Below are 19,338 nucleotides of genomic sequence, written 5' to 3' on the forward strand. Positions count from 1 at the left end.
GGCTGCTGTTGGCAAATCCCCTGAAACATGAGACCACACAGGGACCAATACATCACAGACCGCTGACAGCCTCAGAGACTTACTAGGAAAATGAAAGATGCAGCAGAAGTAAAAGTGCTTCTTTCCATATTCAGCTGTTAATGCGACATCGGCAACACTCAAGAGTGTGAAGCCTCTAGACATGGATTGGCAGAGAGAAGCATGTGCTGGGACATGTGGGCATGTGCCAGGTTTTGAGGGGTAGGGCTGAGGGCATGGTAGGGCAATGTGAACAATGCCACTTGGGGAGATAAGGCACCCCCCAGCTCACCCCCCCCCACCCCCACCCCCATGCACTAATATGACAGAATGGACAGGAGGCTCAACATAGCTCATGTGGTGTTTCACGCTGGGCATCTCCCTTGCCTTGCTGACCTCCAGGCCTGAGGGGAGGAACTTCCAGGGTGATTTGTAAACCAGTCACAAAATGTGTAGGTACACTAGTATCATTATATGGTCTTTCTCTTTGGCACATAAATCTAACAGCTCCCCCAACCCCCGCCACTCCTTCCTTCTCCCCACACATTGGTTTTTGCGCTGGGGCCCCTCTTGCTGTGGCGCAGTGGGTATTGTTCTTATCTCTGAGGTTCAAGCCTCCTTGCAGTGCACTTGAGCAGTAGGGCAGATGGAGTCCTGAACTATCAGCCGTGGCCAACAAGATTTTAAACCAAAGTTCTGCGTGTCCATCTTGTGATGATGAAAAGTCTCCTGATAATATTTTGAAGAGAAGGGGTCTTCTTTATAATATTCGATCTCATATTTATTCCACAAGCGATACCTGAGATTGATTATTGCTGTTCCTGAGAATCTGCGATATGCAGTTTGTGTGCCAAATTTCCTTCATTATAATAGCGACTGCATTTCTCGATGTTCTTAAATTGTAAAAGGAGTCGTCAAGAAGAGTTCTTTCTTCTACTCTTAATGCATTCCAAACTGGCAGACTATTCTGCTGTCACAATGCACATTAATAGTGTGGTCGCGTGGCTGAGTTGAAAGGTGTGATTATCAGTGTTAATATGTGGCTCTCATGATGTTCTGGCTGGCTGTTCAGCAAACCAGGCAGAGTGGGGAAGTTGCAATAGACTTAGTTTGGATCCAATTGAAATGCTTGACATATCCCATGAATGAATTCCTGTTGTCCATTAAAAATAAATGCATGTTGAAGGTGGGAGAGTTGAGTGATTGGCTGTCTTAAACTGTAATCGAGTGCTTGGGCATCCTCACTCCAGGTTCTTGGCATCAGCACTGAATTCAGTCACACATATCTCAGGCATTCAGCTTGCTGTGAGAAGTCTTCTCAACAAAGAACCATAGCTTACATCTGTCAATGGAGTACGTGCAAACAGGAAAATGAAAACGCTTCACTTTTCTGAAAATTCCCGACAAGGATCACAAGCCGAATCTTGATCACTGCCAAAGAGAGCAAAAAAAAGCAAGGGAGTTGAGATCAGGCTTTCAATTCAATTCAATATTGATCTATTCTTTAGCTTCAAAGACCTTTGAAGACCAGTGGGGTTAGGAATTGGGAGAACAGCAGAACTTAACAGAAGATAAATACCTTCCTTAAGGAAAAGCTACCTTAACCAGCCTGAGCATATCTTTAGGTCATGTAAAAGTGAATCTCATACATGAGCTGTGCAGTGAAAGAGTCTTTCACAGTGTAAGCAAAGGACTGGACTACACTTCTTCCCACCCGGTCCCCTGCAAAACGTCTATCCCCTACTGCCAATTCCTACGTCTACGCCGCATCTGCACCCGGGATGAGGTGTTTCACACTAGGGCTTCCGAGATGTCCTCGTTCTTCAGGAAACGGGGCTTCCCCTCCTCCATTATAGATGAGGCTCTCACTAGGGTCTCTTCTATGTCCCGCAGCTCCACTCTTACTCCCCCTCCCCCCACTCGCAACAAGGACAGAATCCCCCTCGTTCTCACCTTCCACCCCACCAGCCAGCGTATCCAACATATCATCCACCAACATTTCCGTCACCTACAACGGGACCCCACCACTGGCCATATCTTCCCATCCCCTCCCCTCTCTGCGTTCCGCAGAGACCGTTCCCTCCGTAACTCCCTGGTCCACTCGTCCCTTCCTACCCAAACCACCCCAACCCCGGGCACTTTCCCCTGCAACCGCACGAGATGCAACACCTGTCCCTTTACCTCTCCCCTCAACTCCATCCAAGGACCCAAACAGTCTTTCCAGGTGAGACAAAGGTTCACCTGCATCTCCTCCAACCTCATCTATTGCATCCGCTGCTCTAGATGTCAACTCATTTACATCGGCGAAACCAAGCGCAGGCTCGGCGATCGCTTCGCTGAACACCTGCGCTCGGTCCGCATTAACAAAACTGATCTCCCGGTGGCCGAGCACTTCAACTCCCCCTCCCATTCCCAGTCTGACCTTTCTGTCATGGGCCTCCTCCAGTGCCATAGTGAGGCCCACCGGAAATTGGAGGAACAGCACCTCATATTTCGCCTGGGCAGTTTGCAGCCCAGTGGTATGAATGTCGACTTCTCCAACTTTAGATAGTCCCTCTGTCCCTCCCTTCCCCTCCCCCTTCCCAGATCTCCCTCTATCTTCCTGTCTCCACCTATATCCTTCCTTTGTCCCGCCCCCCTGACATCAGTCTGAAGAAGGGTCTCGACCCGAAACGTCACCCATTCCTTCTCTCCCGAGATGCTGCCTGACCTGCTGAGTTACTCCAGCATTTTGTGAATAAATCGATTTGTACCAGCATCTGCAGTTATTTTCTTATATATATATATAAGCAAAGGTATGTTCTCTTGCGATACAGAAAGAGGGAATATGATCCATCGAGCTAAACTGGTTCACAGAGCAATCCCATCAGTCCCATCCCCCCACCCTTTCCCTAAAGCCTGTTGTCTTTCACAGGCTCATTAACTCACACCTACCCTCCACCCTCCAAATCACCTGCCACCTACAACACTTTACATAACAACTTAACATACCAGTAAGTCTTTGACATGTGGGTGAAACTTTCAACATTCAGGGAAACCCACACAGTCACAGGGAGAACCTGCAAACTCCATACAGATAGCTCCCCAGTTCAGTGTTGAACTTGGATTCCTGGAGCTGTGAGGTAGCAGGACTAACTGCTGTGTCACCATGCTATTTATGACTGAAAGTCATGGACATGGCATCCACTGGTCATTGTTGAACACCATTGCATATGTCCTGCATCCTCCACTCTTCAACATATCAGATGCATGGAGAATTCAGAGCATAAATCCCTTATTTTCTTGCAACTCACAAGAGGGCCCTGATTTTCAGTTACATTTGATTTTAAGTTGTGCATTGCAGAAAAGATAAGGTTTCTAGGCCAGGGTTTCTTCAACCAACCCACATCCCAAACTGTAGGCATGTTGAAGAGTGGAGTCGAGGCCAGTGCTGTTAATACCTTGATTATAGGCCAGCATCAGGACATCCCAATAGAAATGGCATAGAAAGAGCAGGGATCTTGCGCAGAATTTCCAGCAATGAAATCAGCCATTCAGCTCAACTGGTCAATGCTAGTTCAGTGCTTCACCTACTCTACTTGCCATTTATGCTAGTTCTCAGGTAAAATAAAATATTCTTTTGAATACCACATGAGAGTCATGAGGGGACGGTTTTACATTTATGGAAGCCATATCGTACTCACCGACACGCTTGTCTGTTGTCCTACACCCGGGTTGCTACTTTTTTTGGTTTGAGTTGTGATCTCTGCGCTTTCCCTGTAGTCTTTCAGAGCATGCTGTTGCTCCAGCACCTTTGAGCTCTTGGCTGGCAGTGGGGGCCTGCTGTGTACGGGTGACCGGGCACTAGGCTGGCAGGCACCTGACCTGGAAGGGTCAACCGTGATCGCCGTTGGTTTGATGTGTGGCTTCTCCTGGGCTGAGCTCTTCATCGAGTCAGTGTAGGAGCGATTGCGGTTTGGCGGTGCTTGGGGGAGTACATGCCAGCTCGACTTTGGCACTGATTGCGGCACTTTACTGGTGGGGGGCTGGAATGAAGTGGAGACCTTCTCCACAGTCACTGAGGTCTCTTTCCTCAAGCCCCAGTGAGACCCTTGTTCTTTCTTCAAATCAGCGCTCAGCCTCGGTTCAAATGTTTCATACAAGGGATTATTGATCATCTCCATTGAACTCTGTTCACTTGGTGGGATCTCTAGCCTCTTTTGGCTTATTGGTGATGTTTTGTTCCGGGAATTTTCAGGAATGCTGCTGCTTGGTCAAGAAATAAAGAAGAGGACATTACAACATGGATCAAAGATAACATTGGTACATATAGACTGCTACAGGTGTTTGGTTTGCACACCACGCGTGTAGAATGCAATGCAGTACCTATGCATTTAATACAAGAAGAACAAATGTAGTGTACACCCATGCAGCATAATGATCACAGTTGAAATGCAATATGCAATAAAATGCAGCACAGTCTGCAAAGATATATAAAACACAGGTAAATGGTTCAGTGTGCACAGGTGTATTTGGCATATGTATAGATTGGGGTTTTGTGTACACAATAACATCTGTACAAGGCAAGATATGCACAGGTATGGTATACTATATACACAACTATGTAGTACAGTTTGTACAGACATTACACAGACACTATGCTCAGGTATATAGTAGCTTCCATTATTTGGTCAGGTATATAGAGCTTACGACCAAATAACGTAAGCTATTGCGTTTGGATCCTGTGGCTGAAAAAGCCAGCACTCCATATTATCCGAGCCACACTTTGTGTCTGCATCTTGGCACCTCCACTCTTTAGACACGTGGCTTCCTGACTAACTCTGAAACACAAGCATTCCTTCCTACCATCTCTCTTCACCTCCAAATTCTGTAATGTTTTACACATCACCTTTAACCTAGGAAACCATTCAAAAGTTTTATAAGAAGTGGGAAACAGACAAAAAAAAGTGACATTCTCAGGGTTTGGAGCAATCCTGGGGATTACGGAAGTTCAGCGACTTATTGAGAATCTTTCACAGAAACGTTAGTGTTCTTTCTGTAACTGCCTTTATTTCTCCTTCTGGTCAGCTCATCACCAAGATGTTGGGAACCTCAAGACCATGCATCAAGGACACACGGAAGCCCTGCTGACGACAAACTACTGATTGTATATTATGCTGATTCACTTCTTCGAAATTATGCCATGTGACATGCCATATGCTACCGTGCCAACAGGTGGCAACCTCTGCCAGCCCATGCTTCAATGGGTTGGATTGAGTAGTTGTGACTGGCTCCATCGGAGCTGCCAGCTTTCAGTCACTGCCAGGTAACTACGTCCTGGGCTTATGAAGATCTAACATAAACCCTGGATGTGGGCCTATCCCTTACACCACCAAGTGGAGTCTGGAGGTACGCCCCTCCCTCCTCCTCTCCCCCTCTCCTTTCTCCCTCCTCCCCTCCCTCCACCCCCCCTCCCTCCCCCTCCCCCTCCCTCACTCCCTCCTCCCACCCTCCTCCCCTCCCCCTTCCCCTCCCCCCATTCCCCTCCCCCCCCACTCCATTCCCCTCAACCCCCCTTATCCTCCCTCCTCCCCCCCACTCTCCCTCCCCCCCTCCCTCCCTCCCTCCCCCCTCCCTCCTTAGGAAATAGATCTAAACTTTAAAATGTGAATAACTTTAAAAATATAACACCGATTTCAATGAAACTTCTTCCATTAGCACCAAAGGCACGAAGGTGAGTAAGGTGGGCCTAAAATTGTCATACTATCGTGTACCGTTTTGGCTGTAGTTCAGGAATAAACAAATAAACAAACAAGAGTTTTAGTATATAGATAGTTGGGAGAGTTATTTATCTACTATTCACTGCATGGAGAGTCATTAGACAATAGACAATAGACAATAGGTGCAGGAGTAGTCCATTCGGCCCTTTGAGCCAGCACCACCATTCAATGTGATCATGGCTGATCATTCTCAATCTCTAGCAGACTACAGAGAGAGCTATTGATAGACTGATACAGGCATATGGTCCAGAATACCAAATTCATATTGATAGATATTGATATGAGGGGTTATCAATCAACTAAAGGTTGAATTATCAACAAATTACATGGAGAGTTATGAATGGACCTTGGGGAGGATTGATACACAGGAGGAATAACTGTTAAGGAAAAGCCAGCATGTAGTCACATGTAGGTAATTAATGGACTATATAGAGTGTTATTAATGAGATGCAGATGTCACCCTGCTATAGAAATGATGCCATTAAGCTGAAAAGAGAACAGAGAAGATTTATGAGGATGTTTCCAGGACTCAAGACCTGGGCTTTAGGGAGAGGTTGGGCAGGCTAGGACCTTATTTCTTGGAGCACAGGACACTGAGGGGTGATTTTATAGAGGTGTGTGAAATCATGATGGTAATAGATAGTGCAAGTGCACAGAGTCTGTCTAGAGTAGGGGAATCATGAATTAGAGGGCATGGGATTAAGGATTTAGAAGGAGAGAGAAAAGATTTAATAGGAATCTAAGGGGCAATTTTTTCACACAGTGGTAGTAGGTATATGGAACGAGCTGGTAGAGGAAGTAGTGGGGGCAGGAACAATACCAATATTCAATAGACATTTGGACTGGATATGAAAGGTTTAGAGGGATATGGGCCAAACGTGAGAAAATGGGACTATTTTAGATGGACTATCTTGGCCGACATGGACAAGGTGGAATGAAGGTCCTGTTTCCATGCTGACTCGAATAGACTATATGAACACGTATTAACCAACTTCATAAAGTTTTATTAATGGATTGGAAGGATAAATATTAATATGCATATGGAGAGTTATTGATGGGTTCCAGCGAGAGTTAGTAACTGACTACATTAGGAGCTATTAATTAACTATGTGGAAGATTATTTGTAAATTAATTGGATAGCTATTGGGAGGGTTATTTATGGATGACAGAGAGAACTATCAAATGAGTCACAGGGATAGTTATGAAGGGAATACATGGTGAGTTATGAATGGACAGTGGAGAGGGACATTAATTTACTGTAGGAAAGTGATTCATGGATTAATTGGAGCGTATGTAATATTATTATAGAGCTATACAGCAAGGAAATGGGCTCTTCAGCCCACTGTCTATGCCTACCAATTTGGTATTCTGGACCATATTCATGTAGTTGGCCCAATTCCCTCTAAACCCTTCCTATAAAATATATCTGTCAGGTTGACTATTGACTAAAGTCTCTTGACTTTAATAGATTGCGATGAGAATTATTAATAGACTAGAGAGATTAATGGATTGCATGGCGAGTTAGTAACCAACAATGGAAATTTATTGATGGATTTTTGGAACATTCATAATACACTATGAAGGTATATTAATGAGTTAAACAATGGCATTAATGAAATACATAAAAGGTTGTCATCAGTGGGGGTGAATGGACTGCAGACTGTTATTTATGGACTTCTTGGGTTTTGGTCGACCACAGGGAAAGTTATCAAAAGATCTCATGAAGGGCTATTAATAGATTGGAGGATTTTTGTTAAAGCTTCCTTCAGTCCATTAATAACTCATCAGGTTCATTTATAATATGCTGTGGCCTGTTGGTATTTCAGATGATGGCTTGGGTGGCATGGTGGTGCAGGGGCAGGGCTGAAGCCTTACAGCGCCAGACACCCAAGTTTAATCCTGACTTCGGGTGCTGTCTGTACAGAGTTTGTACATTCTCCCCGTGGGTTTTCCCCGGGTGCTCCGGTTTCCTCCCACACTCCAGACGTAAAGGTTTGTAGGTTAATTTGGCCTTTGTAAATTGTCCCTTGTGTGTAGGATATTGTTAGTGTATGGGGATCACTGGTTGGCGCGGATTCAGTGGGCCGAAGGGCTTGTGTCCGCGCTATATCTCCGAACTAATTACATGAACTGTTAAAGAACTGTAGGGACCTGTTAAGGTGAGTTAATTGAGCAAGGAGATGGGTATACAAGGACACAATAAGAGTTATTAATGGAGTGCAGGAAATGTTATTAACAAACTACATTAGGATTATATTATTCAACCACATTAATTATCTACATGGAAAGCTATATATGGATGACAGTTAGGTATTAGTGGACTACCAGAATAGGTATTACTGTCTACATGGAGATTTATTAGTAAACTACAGGCAACAGGGGGAATTAATGGTCCCTGGAGAATTATTCATGGATTTATGAAACTTATGGATCAAAGGAAGGCTGATAATTAATTATTAAAGGATTACCTGTTGAATTATTGCTGGACTATAGAGAGTGTTATTAATGGATGATAGGGGCAGTTTATAATGGTATATATATAAAGTTACTAATTGATTAAAAAAAGGGTTATTAATGGGATATGGGAAGCTATTAATGAGCTAGATGAAGGGTTATTAATGAAAAAAATGGAGAATTATTAATAGTCTTTGAGAAGAATGATTAATGATCAAAAGAGGGATTTTGTTAACAGATTATATTTTGGGTTATGAAGGCATTACAGCATTCAGTAGATTCTAGGCAGAATTATCAATGATATGAATAACTGGCTAAGCAGAGAGTTATGAATGTGCTTTATTAAGAATTATTATTGTCTGCAGAGTAACATTGACTGACTATAGAGTAATTAATGGGCTACTGGAGAAATTATTAAATTATGATTGGCGACTGGGGTAGTTATTAATGACTAACAGGGAGAATTATTAATTGAGTACTTGGATAGTTATTTGTATGCTACAGTGGGATTTATTAATGAAAGACCTGCAGAGTAAATGGAATACAGGTAGGAATTAATGGACCCATATAGTGTTTGAATATTCACCTATATGTAAGACTATTAACATGTTAACAGACTACATGGAGAGGTATTGACAAGCTACAGGAAAGGGTTATTAATGGAAACATGGAGATTCATTGATGGGTTGCAGGTAGTGTTATTAACAGATCACATCAGGAATTCTTAATGTTTTTTAAGAACCATTTAGCTGAAAACTTGCACTTGATCCACCAAGTCCTACTGGATCTCCTAGTTGCTAACCATTTTAACTCCCCTTCCCATTCCCATACTGACCTTTCCACCCTGGGCCTCCTCTAATGCCAGAGTGAGGCCACACACACAAACTGAAGGAACAGCACCTCATATTCCACTTGGGTAATTTACAACCCCCAATGATATCAACATCGAATTCTCTAATTTTAGGTAACCTCTATCAAACCCCTCCTTCTCCCTTCCCCTCCCCTGTGCCCCCCTCTGTGCTTGCACCTAATCCTCTTCTCTCTCTCCCCCCCCCCCCAGATTCCTTCCTCAGGCTTCACAATTTGCAACTCTTCAATCCTTTTGTCTCACACTCTCTATTTTAATCTCTACCCTTTGTTCCAACCATCTGTCTAACAAACCCCCCCCCCCCCACAGTTGTGTCTATGCTTTGCCGTTCCTCTCCTCTCTCCCAGCTTTCTTTCCCCCCCCTCCCTCCCCCCCCTCCCCGTCCCTCCCACCACCACCACCGCAATATATCTAAAGAAAGGTTCCAACCAAAACATCATCTATCCATGTTCTGCAGGAATGCTGCCTGACCCGCTGAGTTACTCCAGCGCCTTGTGTTCTAGCCTTATTAAAAGACCAGGGAAGGTTCTTATGGTAGTTCCCTGAGGGTCGCCACCAAGACGCTTGTGTATGTATAAGATCCTGAGAGCTAAAGCATCTGGAGCTATGCTTCTGGCAGGGTCACCCTTTGGGTGCAGGTCGAGGGGAAGGTTCCTGTCAAAGCTCGGCCCAAGATCTCAGTGATGAAATGGTGGCTGGCCAGCAGGTGGAGCACCACAACAGCTGAGAAGGCTGCAACAGGGAGAAATTCCCAATCATCGCGGAGTTAATCCCAGGTCTATTTCTGTCAAGGACTGGTGGCTGGCTATCTGTTCATCAGTCTCCCCACTTTCAAAGGTGTCACGTGCAGATGTCAACCTGGAGGGACATAACTAAGTCTGTAGCTCCAGGCTCATCCTCTTCCGCCATCTCAAGATCCACCGAAAGGACTCACACACTCGACTTCAGGTGACCTTTGATGACAATGGCATATGGGATAGAAGGAAAAGTGTTAATGAACTAAAAGGGGAATTACATTTTACTATATGGAGAATTTTTAAGGATCATAGTTAAGTTTAGTAATAAGAGTTTTGGTTGCAATATGTGTGGAGTAATTAATAAATCAAAAGGAGAGTTATTGGTGGACTACAGCAAGAGTTATTAATGGTCTATAGAGAGAATATTTGATGAACTAAAATCATGAATGGACAAGGATGATAGTTATTAATATTCAAGAGAAAGTTATTAATGGACTATAGGAAAGGATATTGATGGACAAAAGGGGGAGTTTTGATGAACTGTAGGGAGTGCTACTAATATATGTTGTTGATGGATTTGGAGAGCTATTAGTGAACCACATGGAGAATAATTGAAGAACAATGGGAGTAGTTATTAATATGGTTATTGAGTTAATGAATTATTAATAAATGAATTATTAATAGACTATCAGCAGAGTTATTGAGGGATTATCGGGAGTGCTATTAACAGACGCCCTCCTCACTGTGAGGGCAGCACAGTGGCCCAGCGTTAGAGTTGCTGCCTTACAGCGCCAGACATTGGGTTCGATCGGACCATAGGTGTTGTCTGTACAGAGTTTGTACATTCTCCCTATGACCACATGGTTTTCTCCCCACATTCCAAGGACGTGCAGGTTTGTAGGTTAATTGGCTTCTGTAAATTGTCCCTCGAGTGTAGGCTAGAACTAGTTTACGGGTGATCGTTGGTCAGCGCAGACTCAGTGAGCCGAAGGGCATGTTTCCACGCTGTATCTCCAAACTAAACTAAACTCCTCAGTTCATGAATCCCTTCCCACAAAAAAACACCCTTTTCCACAACCACAGCAGATGGAACAACTGCCCCTACTCCTACAACTCCTCTCTCACCTCCATCTAGGAACTCCAACAGCCCTTCCACGTGAGACAGACGTTTCTTCTCCCCCTCCCCCCCTATTTCCTGGTCCCGGTGCTCACCCATTCTCTCACTATCCTAGGTCCCCCCCCTCCCCAAAACCAGAGCTATTGATGGACAGCAAGAGCAGTCAGCAAGAAAGTCAGAGGGTGGTGAATCTGTGGAATTCATTGCCACAGGAGCCTGTGGAGGCCAAGTCAATGGATATTTTTAAGGCAGAGAGAGATAGATTCATGTTTCGTACTGGTGTCAGGGGTTATGGGGGAGAATGCAGGAGAATGGGGTTAGGTGGAAAAGATAGATCAGCCATGATTGAATTGACCGAATGGCCAAATTCTGCTCCTATCACTTTTGAACAATGGAGTAAAGGGGAATGGATTGACGGATGGTTTGTTATTAATGGACTGCAGATAGGCTAGTAATTGACTACGGGGGAAAATGAATGAATGAATGGGAGAATATTAATAGACTAATGCTCGGCATGGTGACGCAGCGGTAGAGTTGCTGCCTCACAGCGAATGCAGCGCCGGACATCAGGGTTCAATCCTGACTACAGGTGCTGTCTGTACGGAGTTTGTACATTCTCCCCGTGACCTGCGTGGGTTTTCTCCGAGATCTTTGGTTTCCTCCCACACTCCAAAGACGTAGAGGTATGTAGGTTAATTGGCTTGATAAATGTGAAAATTGTCCCTAGTGTGTAGGATAGTGTTAATAGGCGGGGATCGCTGGTCGGCACGGACCTGGTGGGCCAATGGGCCTGTTTCCGCGTTGTATCTCTAAACTAAACTAAACACGAAACTAATGGGGATTCAGTTGACAAACTATAATGTGAGATATTAATGCATTACACAAAGACTTTAAAGGGCTAAACCTAATTATTGCCAGATACAGTGAACTTTATAATGGCTACAGGGAGAGATGTTAATGTATAATATGGTTTAATGGGTTTAATGGAGAATTTTTAAAAGGCTTCAAGGAGAGCTATGATTGTAACAGTAAGTGTCAGTAATGGACTACATTTTGGTTATTAATATATTATACAGAGAGTTATTAGTGGGATTTGGGGGAGAGTTTTTAATGGACTAGGGTACTTTTAATAAGCTCCTTATTGTCATTATTCATGGCCTAAACAGAGTGATGTTAATGGAATACTTGGAAATTGATCAATAGGTAATAGGAAGAATTATTAATATGGGTAATGGGATTATTGCAATGCACTACAGTCAGTATTGTTTTATCAAAGAGTAATTATCAATGAGTGTGCAGGAATCATTTCATTTTGTTGCAAAAAAAGATAAAAACCAGAAAGTTTATATTAATGGAATACAGAAATAATTGTTAATAAGCTACTGGGAAAATTATTGATGTGCTAATTAGTTTTGTTAAAAGATTTTCGGGAGTGGCACTGGAGGTCAATAGACTGTTAGGTGGGTCATTAGTGGATACATAGGGAGGGTTATTTGCGCTGATATCTTGAACATAAATTTATTGAGCTCTTGGTCAGTCTTTGTCCCTCAGGCAGCATTACCACATATCAAGGTGCTCTTTGTCTCTGGGACCTATTGTGTGCAAGATGACTGTTGCATTGCATTATTGATTTTGTTCTGTTGCTGGTAATTGGTGGTAAAGATCTTTGAAAGAGATGGAAGACTCTAAATGTCTGTATGGTCTTTCTTTTGTAGATCCAGATACTGCTGTTTTGAGCAGAAACTCTGAGCATGATGAATCCCATTGCCCCGATTAATAATCATTCCTTTTACCTATCGATAAACGTCCATGCCTGAAGAAGGGTCTCAACCCAAAATGTCACCCATTCCTTCTCTCCAGAGACGTTGCCTGTCCTGCTGAGTTACTCCAGGATTTTGTGTCTAACTTTGAACATTTACAGTTTTCTCCGTCAGCCGTGTAAAATTCAAACTCTCTGCTGTGAAATCATTGCCCTGACTCTAGCTCACTTGTGGGTACCTCGGCTATGCTTCACATCACTCAGAACTGCGAATACATGGTATGAAGGGGATCCAAGAGCAGATCAAAAGATTGAGTCATGAGGCTTGAGGTTATGTTGTCCTTTTCGTTTGCTATATACCAAATGATTTGTGCCATTTTACAATGTTTAAGACAGGTTTTTTGTTGTTGTTTGGGCTTTGAGGAGGAGAACCCTGGTACGTTCCTCATTTGCTTTTCAAGTACGCACTTCAGGTAGACACAACCATGAATCCTACCCTTAAGAGGAAAAGAAGTAGGACCAGGAATAAACCTTTTACACCTTCTCTGTCATTTAATGAGATTATAATTAGTCTAATACCTGTGCATTATACTGCAGTCTTTTCATAAATCTTGATTTTCTTGGTAAAATTCCACCGTTGGGTTGTAAGCTACCCAAGCGGAATATGAGCTGCTGTTCCTCCAGTTTGCATGTGGGCTCACCCTGCCAATGGAGGTCCAGGCCAGAAAGGTCAATATGGGAACGGGAAGAGGCGCTAATATGGTTAACAGCCGGGAGATGCAGTGGACCTTTGTGGACCAAGTGCAAGTGTTTGGTGAAATGGTCGCCGAGTTTAGGCTTGGTCTCTCTGGTGTAAATGGGGCCACATTGGGATCACTAGATGCAGATGGTGAGGTTGGCCTTCTGTCTCAACTGGAATGACAGCTGGGTTTCCTGGATGGATGTGAGGGAAGAGGTACAGATACAGGTGTTACATCTCCTGCGCTTGATGGGGAGGAGGTGGTTTGGGTGGGAAGTGATGAATGAACCAAGGAGTTGCAGAGGGAGTGGTCTCTGCAGAAGGTGGAAAGGGGTGGGGATAGGAAAATATGACTGGTGGCGGGGTTGGAAGTGGAAAAAATGTTTCAGAATGATTTGTTGGATGTGGAGGCTCGTGAGGTGAAAGGTGACAAGCAGGGGAAACCTATTCTTCTTCTGTCTGTGGGGAGGGGGAGCAAGAGCAGAACTACAGACCATAACCCCCCCCACCCACCCTCCCCCACAATCAGTCTAATGAATGGTCCCGGCCCAAAGTGTCATCTATCCATGTTCTCAAGATATGCTGCCTGACCTGCTGAGTTATTCCAGAACTTTGTGTCTTTTGTAGTTTATTTTGTTCCGATATACTAAATATAACTAAATTACTCTAGAATTTGTGTCTTATTTCAGTTTTTCTTCCCTCGTGACTCCTTTTCATCAAAAATATTAACATTAAAGTTTGCCTTTTTATCTCAAATTGAGTAGTTTTGATGAATTAAATTTTTTAGGTATATTGAAAAAAAAATTCCAGTAATTTAGCAAGTGTCATGTTTTACATGATTCTCCTTCAATACACTTCTGAGTATCAGATTCACCCTCAAACTGACCTGTTTATTTTCTCCACTGTCTTAAGTTGTCAGTTGTTCTGGGACACATACATACATAAACTGCATATTTGCAGCTATCCCACCACTTAAAATGGCCTCTCCGGCTACCGACTGTCATCATCACTGCTAGCAGTTCCATTTGAGGAGGTTTCAGAGTGCTCCCCTCTCATTCCTCATCACACCTGTGGGACTGCCATCATACTCAAGGCTAGTCCTTTCTGCCTGATGGAGATCTTCCTGTTCACTGCTGCAGCCTTTCCTTATGCTTGAAGTTTCTTGGTGTGATTGAACCCCTCTATGCACTGCTGGGAAACCTGCCAGTACCTCCATTTGCCTCTGGCTGCAGCCGCTGTGTGCCTCCTGATGTGGTTGTGTGGGCACGGAACACATTGAACACATCAGTTTGTGAAAATGAAGGTTGCAAACCACACACCACATTGGTGTACATTGACAGTGACGCAGAGTGAAACATCATTTAAGGATGGCATGTATAAATTTAACGTACAATAATAAAGAGTCTGAGACACAAGTGTATTGTAGAATTGCAGTGCACAGTATTACAGTACAGGGGAATGAGGAGACTGAAACAAATATGTACAAACAGGAAGGAAGGGTCTGAGATCGAAATATAATACACACACATAACATACATTATATAAAAATGAAAAGCAAAAAACTGCACATGCTGGAAGTTTGAAATAAGGATCCAAAATGCTGGGAACACACAGCAGGGCAGATGGAGATAAAAATGGAGGTAACCTTTTGAGTCAGTAATCATCATTGGAACTGATGAAAGGCCATAAATCCAAGAGGTTAACTCTGTTCCTCTCTTCACAGATGCTGCCTGACCTGCTAAGCATTTTAAGCATTTTTTCTTCTTACAATACATAGACATCAAATTGCATAGATTCCTCAGACCAAGTAATATGGCCTAGTTGTTTCACAGGAGTCTCTGCTCACTCTACATGAGCAGCATCTTTTGTTTCTCCTTCCTGAGATTATCCAAATTTGAGGAAGGATATTCTTGCTATGGAGGGCGTGCAGCGTAGGTTCACTAGGTTAATTCCCGGAATGGCGGGACTGTCGTATGTTGAAAGGCTGGAGCGATTGGGCTTGTATACACTGGAATTTAGAAGGATGAAGGGGGGATCTTATTGAAACATATAAGATAATTAGGGGATTGGACACATTAGAGGCAGGAAACATGTTCCCAATGTTGGGGGAGTCCAGAACAAGGGGCCACAGTTTAAGAATAAGGGGTAGGCCATTTAGAACGGAGATGAGGAAGAACTTTTTCAGTCAGAGAGTGGTGAAGGTGTGGAATTCTCTGCCTCAGAAGGCAGTGGAGGCCAGTTCGTTGGATGCTTTCAAGAGAGAGCTGGATAGAGCTCTTAAGGATAGCGGAGTGAGGGGGTATGGGGAGAAGGCAGGAACGGGGTACTGATTGGGAGTGATCAGCCATGATCGCATTGAATGGCGGTGCTGGCTCGAAGGGCTGAATGGCCTTCTCCTGCACCTATTGTCTATTGTCTATTGTCTATTGAAATATCACGTTGTTATTTCCCTCGACAACTTGCAGGAATAAGTTCCATATAATCAGGGTGAAGGGGATTCTCCCAAATTACCTAATGCCTTAAACGTTCACGACCTAATATTCATAGCCCTTGTTTTTGTCTCCATGAGGGGATGCATTTTCTCCACTGAAAGTACTGAAAATGTGGTGACATTGAAAAAAGGCTCCAAGACATTGATACAGTATGCAAGCATTGCACATACAAAATAAATATTAAAAGCAATTATATACAAACAGAAAGTGAAGCGTAGAGAGTACACATACAAATTGAAGCTGAAACAAAACGTACAATGATAAATACTGCAAATGATATGAAACTAATAAATATAAATACACCAGTAAATACAATAACATCTGAGACAATCAATAGGGTTGAAATGTGGGTCTGCATTGGGACTGAGATACAAATAAACAGGGTGATATGACCCGAGGAATAGCCCTCTTTTGAGCCTATATAATAAATAAAATTATATAAATAAAACAGAACATCATAAATTATATTTTCATATAAAACAAACAGAATAGAATAAATGTTAAAAGGACAGAAATAAATAAGTTTTTGGTCAATTGCACTAAATGCTGGTGATATTCTCTCCCACTGGCCAATGAGTCTGATGGAACCGGATGTTTGAGAAGCAAATACAACTAATGGCCGATACTCTTGCACAAGTCACACAACTGCCCATAGTTGAATTTCATCCTCAAAATGAAGGGCTCAGAACAGGGACACAATGGATGTAAGATATATCCATCTCCAATGAAGGATCTGTTTCAAGAGAGAAAGCAGACCCGGGAAAATTGCAATCATAACTAAACAAGCACATTTTTCATGATGGGTGGCGTGTGAGACAGAGGTGCTTCCAGCTGCACTCTGGGTGAATTCCCAAGAGAGGGGAGGGTGAGCAAAGTAAAGGTACAGCTCGCTGAGTAACTTGAAAGGACTTGTGCAGTTGTGGGAAGAGGGCAAGGTTGTGCAAAGTGCTGGATTAATCTTGCATGCATCTTGCATCTGGATTAATCTTGAATATCCTCCTTCTGTGCGATGGGTATTTTGTAATTTTGATATAAATCTTATCTACCCCTCTGCTTCTTATCACACAATTCTCAATTCATCTGGAAACCATATTTGTCCCACATCCATAGTGCAACTGAAGATTAACTGGTTGATTAAAAATTGATCCTACTTCCACGCTGTCAAAATAAATCCAAAGCAAAACTCTGTCTACTATTATAATATTGCCAGAAAGTGGATTTATGCTACATAACCAGAAAATTTCCAGAAATTGGACTAATGTGCCTTTGTACATGATGGGTCTATAAAGAAGGCGTTCTGAGATTGTGAGTTGTTTTTGTTTGACACCAACTAGTTTCGGCTCTTTTTCTTAGCTACCTTGGCATGAAAATAGGACAGTGTGTGCAATGAGTGTTGACAGGAGATAGGCTGCACTGTTCTGTTCCATGCCTTCATGCCTGGCTATAGCTGGGCTAACCTAGCTCAGAGTATGGTTTTAATAAGACCCTAAACAAGTGTTGGGCCTTTCATCATTTGAATTTTATCCTAATCCAGGGTTCAAAAGTGAAAGGCTGATGTCAGCTAATGCCTTGGCTCCGTGTGGCTTCTCAGTTATAGTACCTTGAGGGCTTGCCATCATCCTTGGAACTGATCTCTGGAAGGCTTGGCAATGGGACTCGGACTCGGGCCTTGGCTGCTGCCTCTTCTGCCACCAGATTGGAGGAGGTTTTTGCGGCTAACCTGGTGCAAAGACGAAAGAACATGTTATTTCATGGAAAGGGATCAATTCCGGTTCACACTAATTTGAAATCAATTGAATCCATTGTCTGTGATGAAAACCCCTTAATCAAAATGTTTAGGACATCTTACACCTGCCTGACCTGGCAGCAGGGGTAGCTGTTCAAGATTTCTTCAGCAATTTCATTTGCAGATGGGTGCCATGCAGATATTCCCATCATTCCCTGCATATCCAGTGCCTATCAAAAAAGCCTCTTAAGTGCCACTATAGTATCTGCATCCACAACCACCTTTGACAGCACGCTTTAGCCACCCATCACTCTATGTCCTATAACATATAGTATAGGAATTTACTGTAATTCTATCTGCAGCGTAGTCTTGAAACCCTGGATCAACCGGTAGCGGAAAATGTGGTCACTTACGGAAAGCAATTAAGGACAATGGTACAATTGGAAAAACAACTAAATAAAGGGTTAACACAAATAAATGGACACCTTTTATTGAGAGAGAAGCAATGGAATGAAAGGTTGGACCAAGAGAGGTAAAGAAATTCCACAACCCCGTAGTGAGAGAGTGAGTGTGATTGAGCTTGAGAGCGAGTGAAAGCGAGAGTGGGAGAGTGGGAGAGTGGGAGAGTGGGAGAGTGGGAGAGTGGGAGAGTGGGAGAGTGGGAGAGTGGGAGAGTGGGAGAGAGGGAGAGAGGGAGAGAGGGAGAGAGGGAGAGAGGGAGAGAGGGAGAGAGGGAGAGAGGGAGAGAGGGAGAGAGGGAGAGAGGGAGAGAGGGAGAGAGGGAGAGAGGGAGAGTGGGAGAGAGGGAGAGAGGGAGAGAGGGAGAGAGTAAGTGTGAGAGTGTGAGTGTGAGAGTGAGAGTGATTTAGGGAACAAACTGAGTAGGAAAGAACTGCAGATATTGATTTAGTTCAAAGACGGACACAAAATGCTGGAGTAGCTCAGCTAGTCAGTCTGAAAAAGGGTTCCGACCCAAAACATCACTCAGTCAATAGACAATAGACAATAGGTGCAGGAGGAGGCCATTCGGCCCTTCGAGCCAGCACCGCCATTCAATGTGATCATGGCTGATCATTCTCAATCAGTACCCCGTTCCCGCCTTCTCCCCATACCCCCTGACTCCGCTATCCTTAAGAGCTCTATCCAGCTCTCTCTTGAATGCATTCAGAGAATTGGCCTCCACTGCCTTCTGAGGCAGATAATTCCACAGATTCACAACTCTCTGACTGAAAAAGTTTTTCCTCATCTCCGTTCTAAATGGCCTACCCCTTATTCTTAAACTGTGGCCCCTTGTTCTGGCCTCCCCCAACATTGGGAACATGTTTCCTGCCTCTAACGTGTCCAACCCCTTAATAATCTTATATGTTTCGATAAGATCCCCTCTCATCCTTCTAAATTCCAGTGTATATAAATCTTTCCAGTCGTTCCAGTCTTTCAACATATGACAGTCCCGCCATTCCGGGAATTAACCTAGTAAACCTACGCTGCACGCCTTCAATAGCAAGAATATCCTTCCTCAAATTTGGAGACTAAAACTGCACACAGTACTCCAGGTGCGGTCTCACTAGGGCCCTGTACAACTGCAGAAGGACCTCTTTGCTCCTATACTCAACTCCTCATGTTATGAAGGCCAACATTCCATTGGGTTTCTTCACTGCCTGCTGTACCT

At 43.6% G+C, this 19,338-nt stretch overlaps 1 protein-coding gene across 1 annotated transcript in view; it reads right to left on the minus strand.

Moving 5' to 3' along the window:
- Nucleotides 1–339: 339 nt before the first annotated feature.
- The window catches only part of inpp5d (inositol polyphosphate-5-phosphatase D), a 98,402-nt gene continuing 79,403 nt past the window's right edge, over nt 340–19,338 (minus strand). The window contains exons 25-27 of the mRNA XM_078410727.1: nt 17,544–17,663; nt 3,702–4,263; nt 340–1,449 (exon numbers count right to left, since the gene is read on the minus strand). Coding sequence (XP_078266853.1) covers nt 1,447–1,449; nt 3,702–4,263; nt 17,544–17,663 — 685 coding nt within the window. The 3' untranslated portion in view covers nt 340–1,446. The remainder of the gene's footprint in view (nt 1,450–3,701; nt 4,264–17,543; nt 17,664–19,338) is intronic.

Source organism: Rhinoraja longicauda, chromosome 13, assembly GCF_053455715.1.
Source record: "Rhinoraja longicauda isolate Sanriku21f chromosome 13, sRhiLon1.1, whole genome shotgun sequence".
In the NCBI taxonomy this organism is placed as follows: Eukaryota; Metazoa; Chordata; class Chondrichthyes; order Rajiformes; family Arhynchobatidae; genus Rhinoraja; species Rhinoraja longicauda.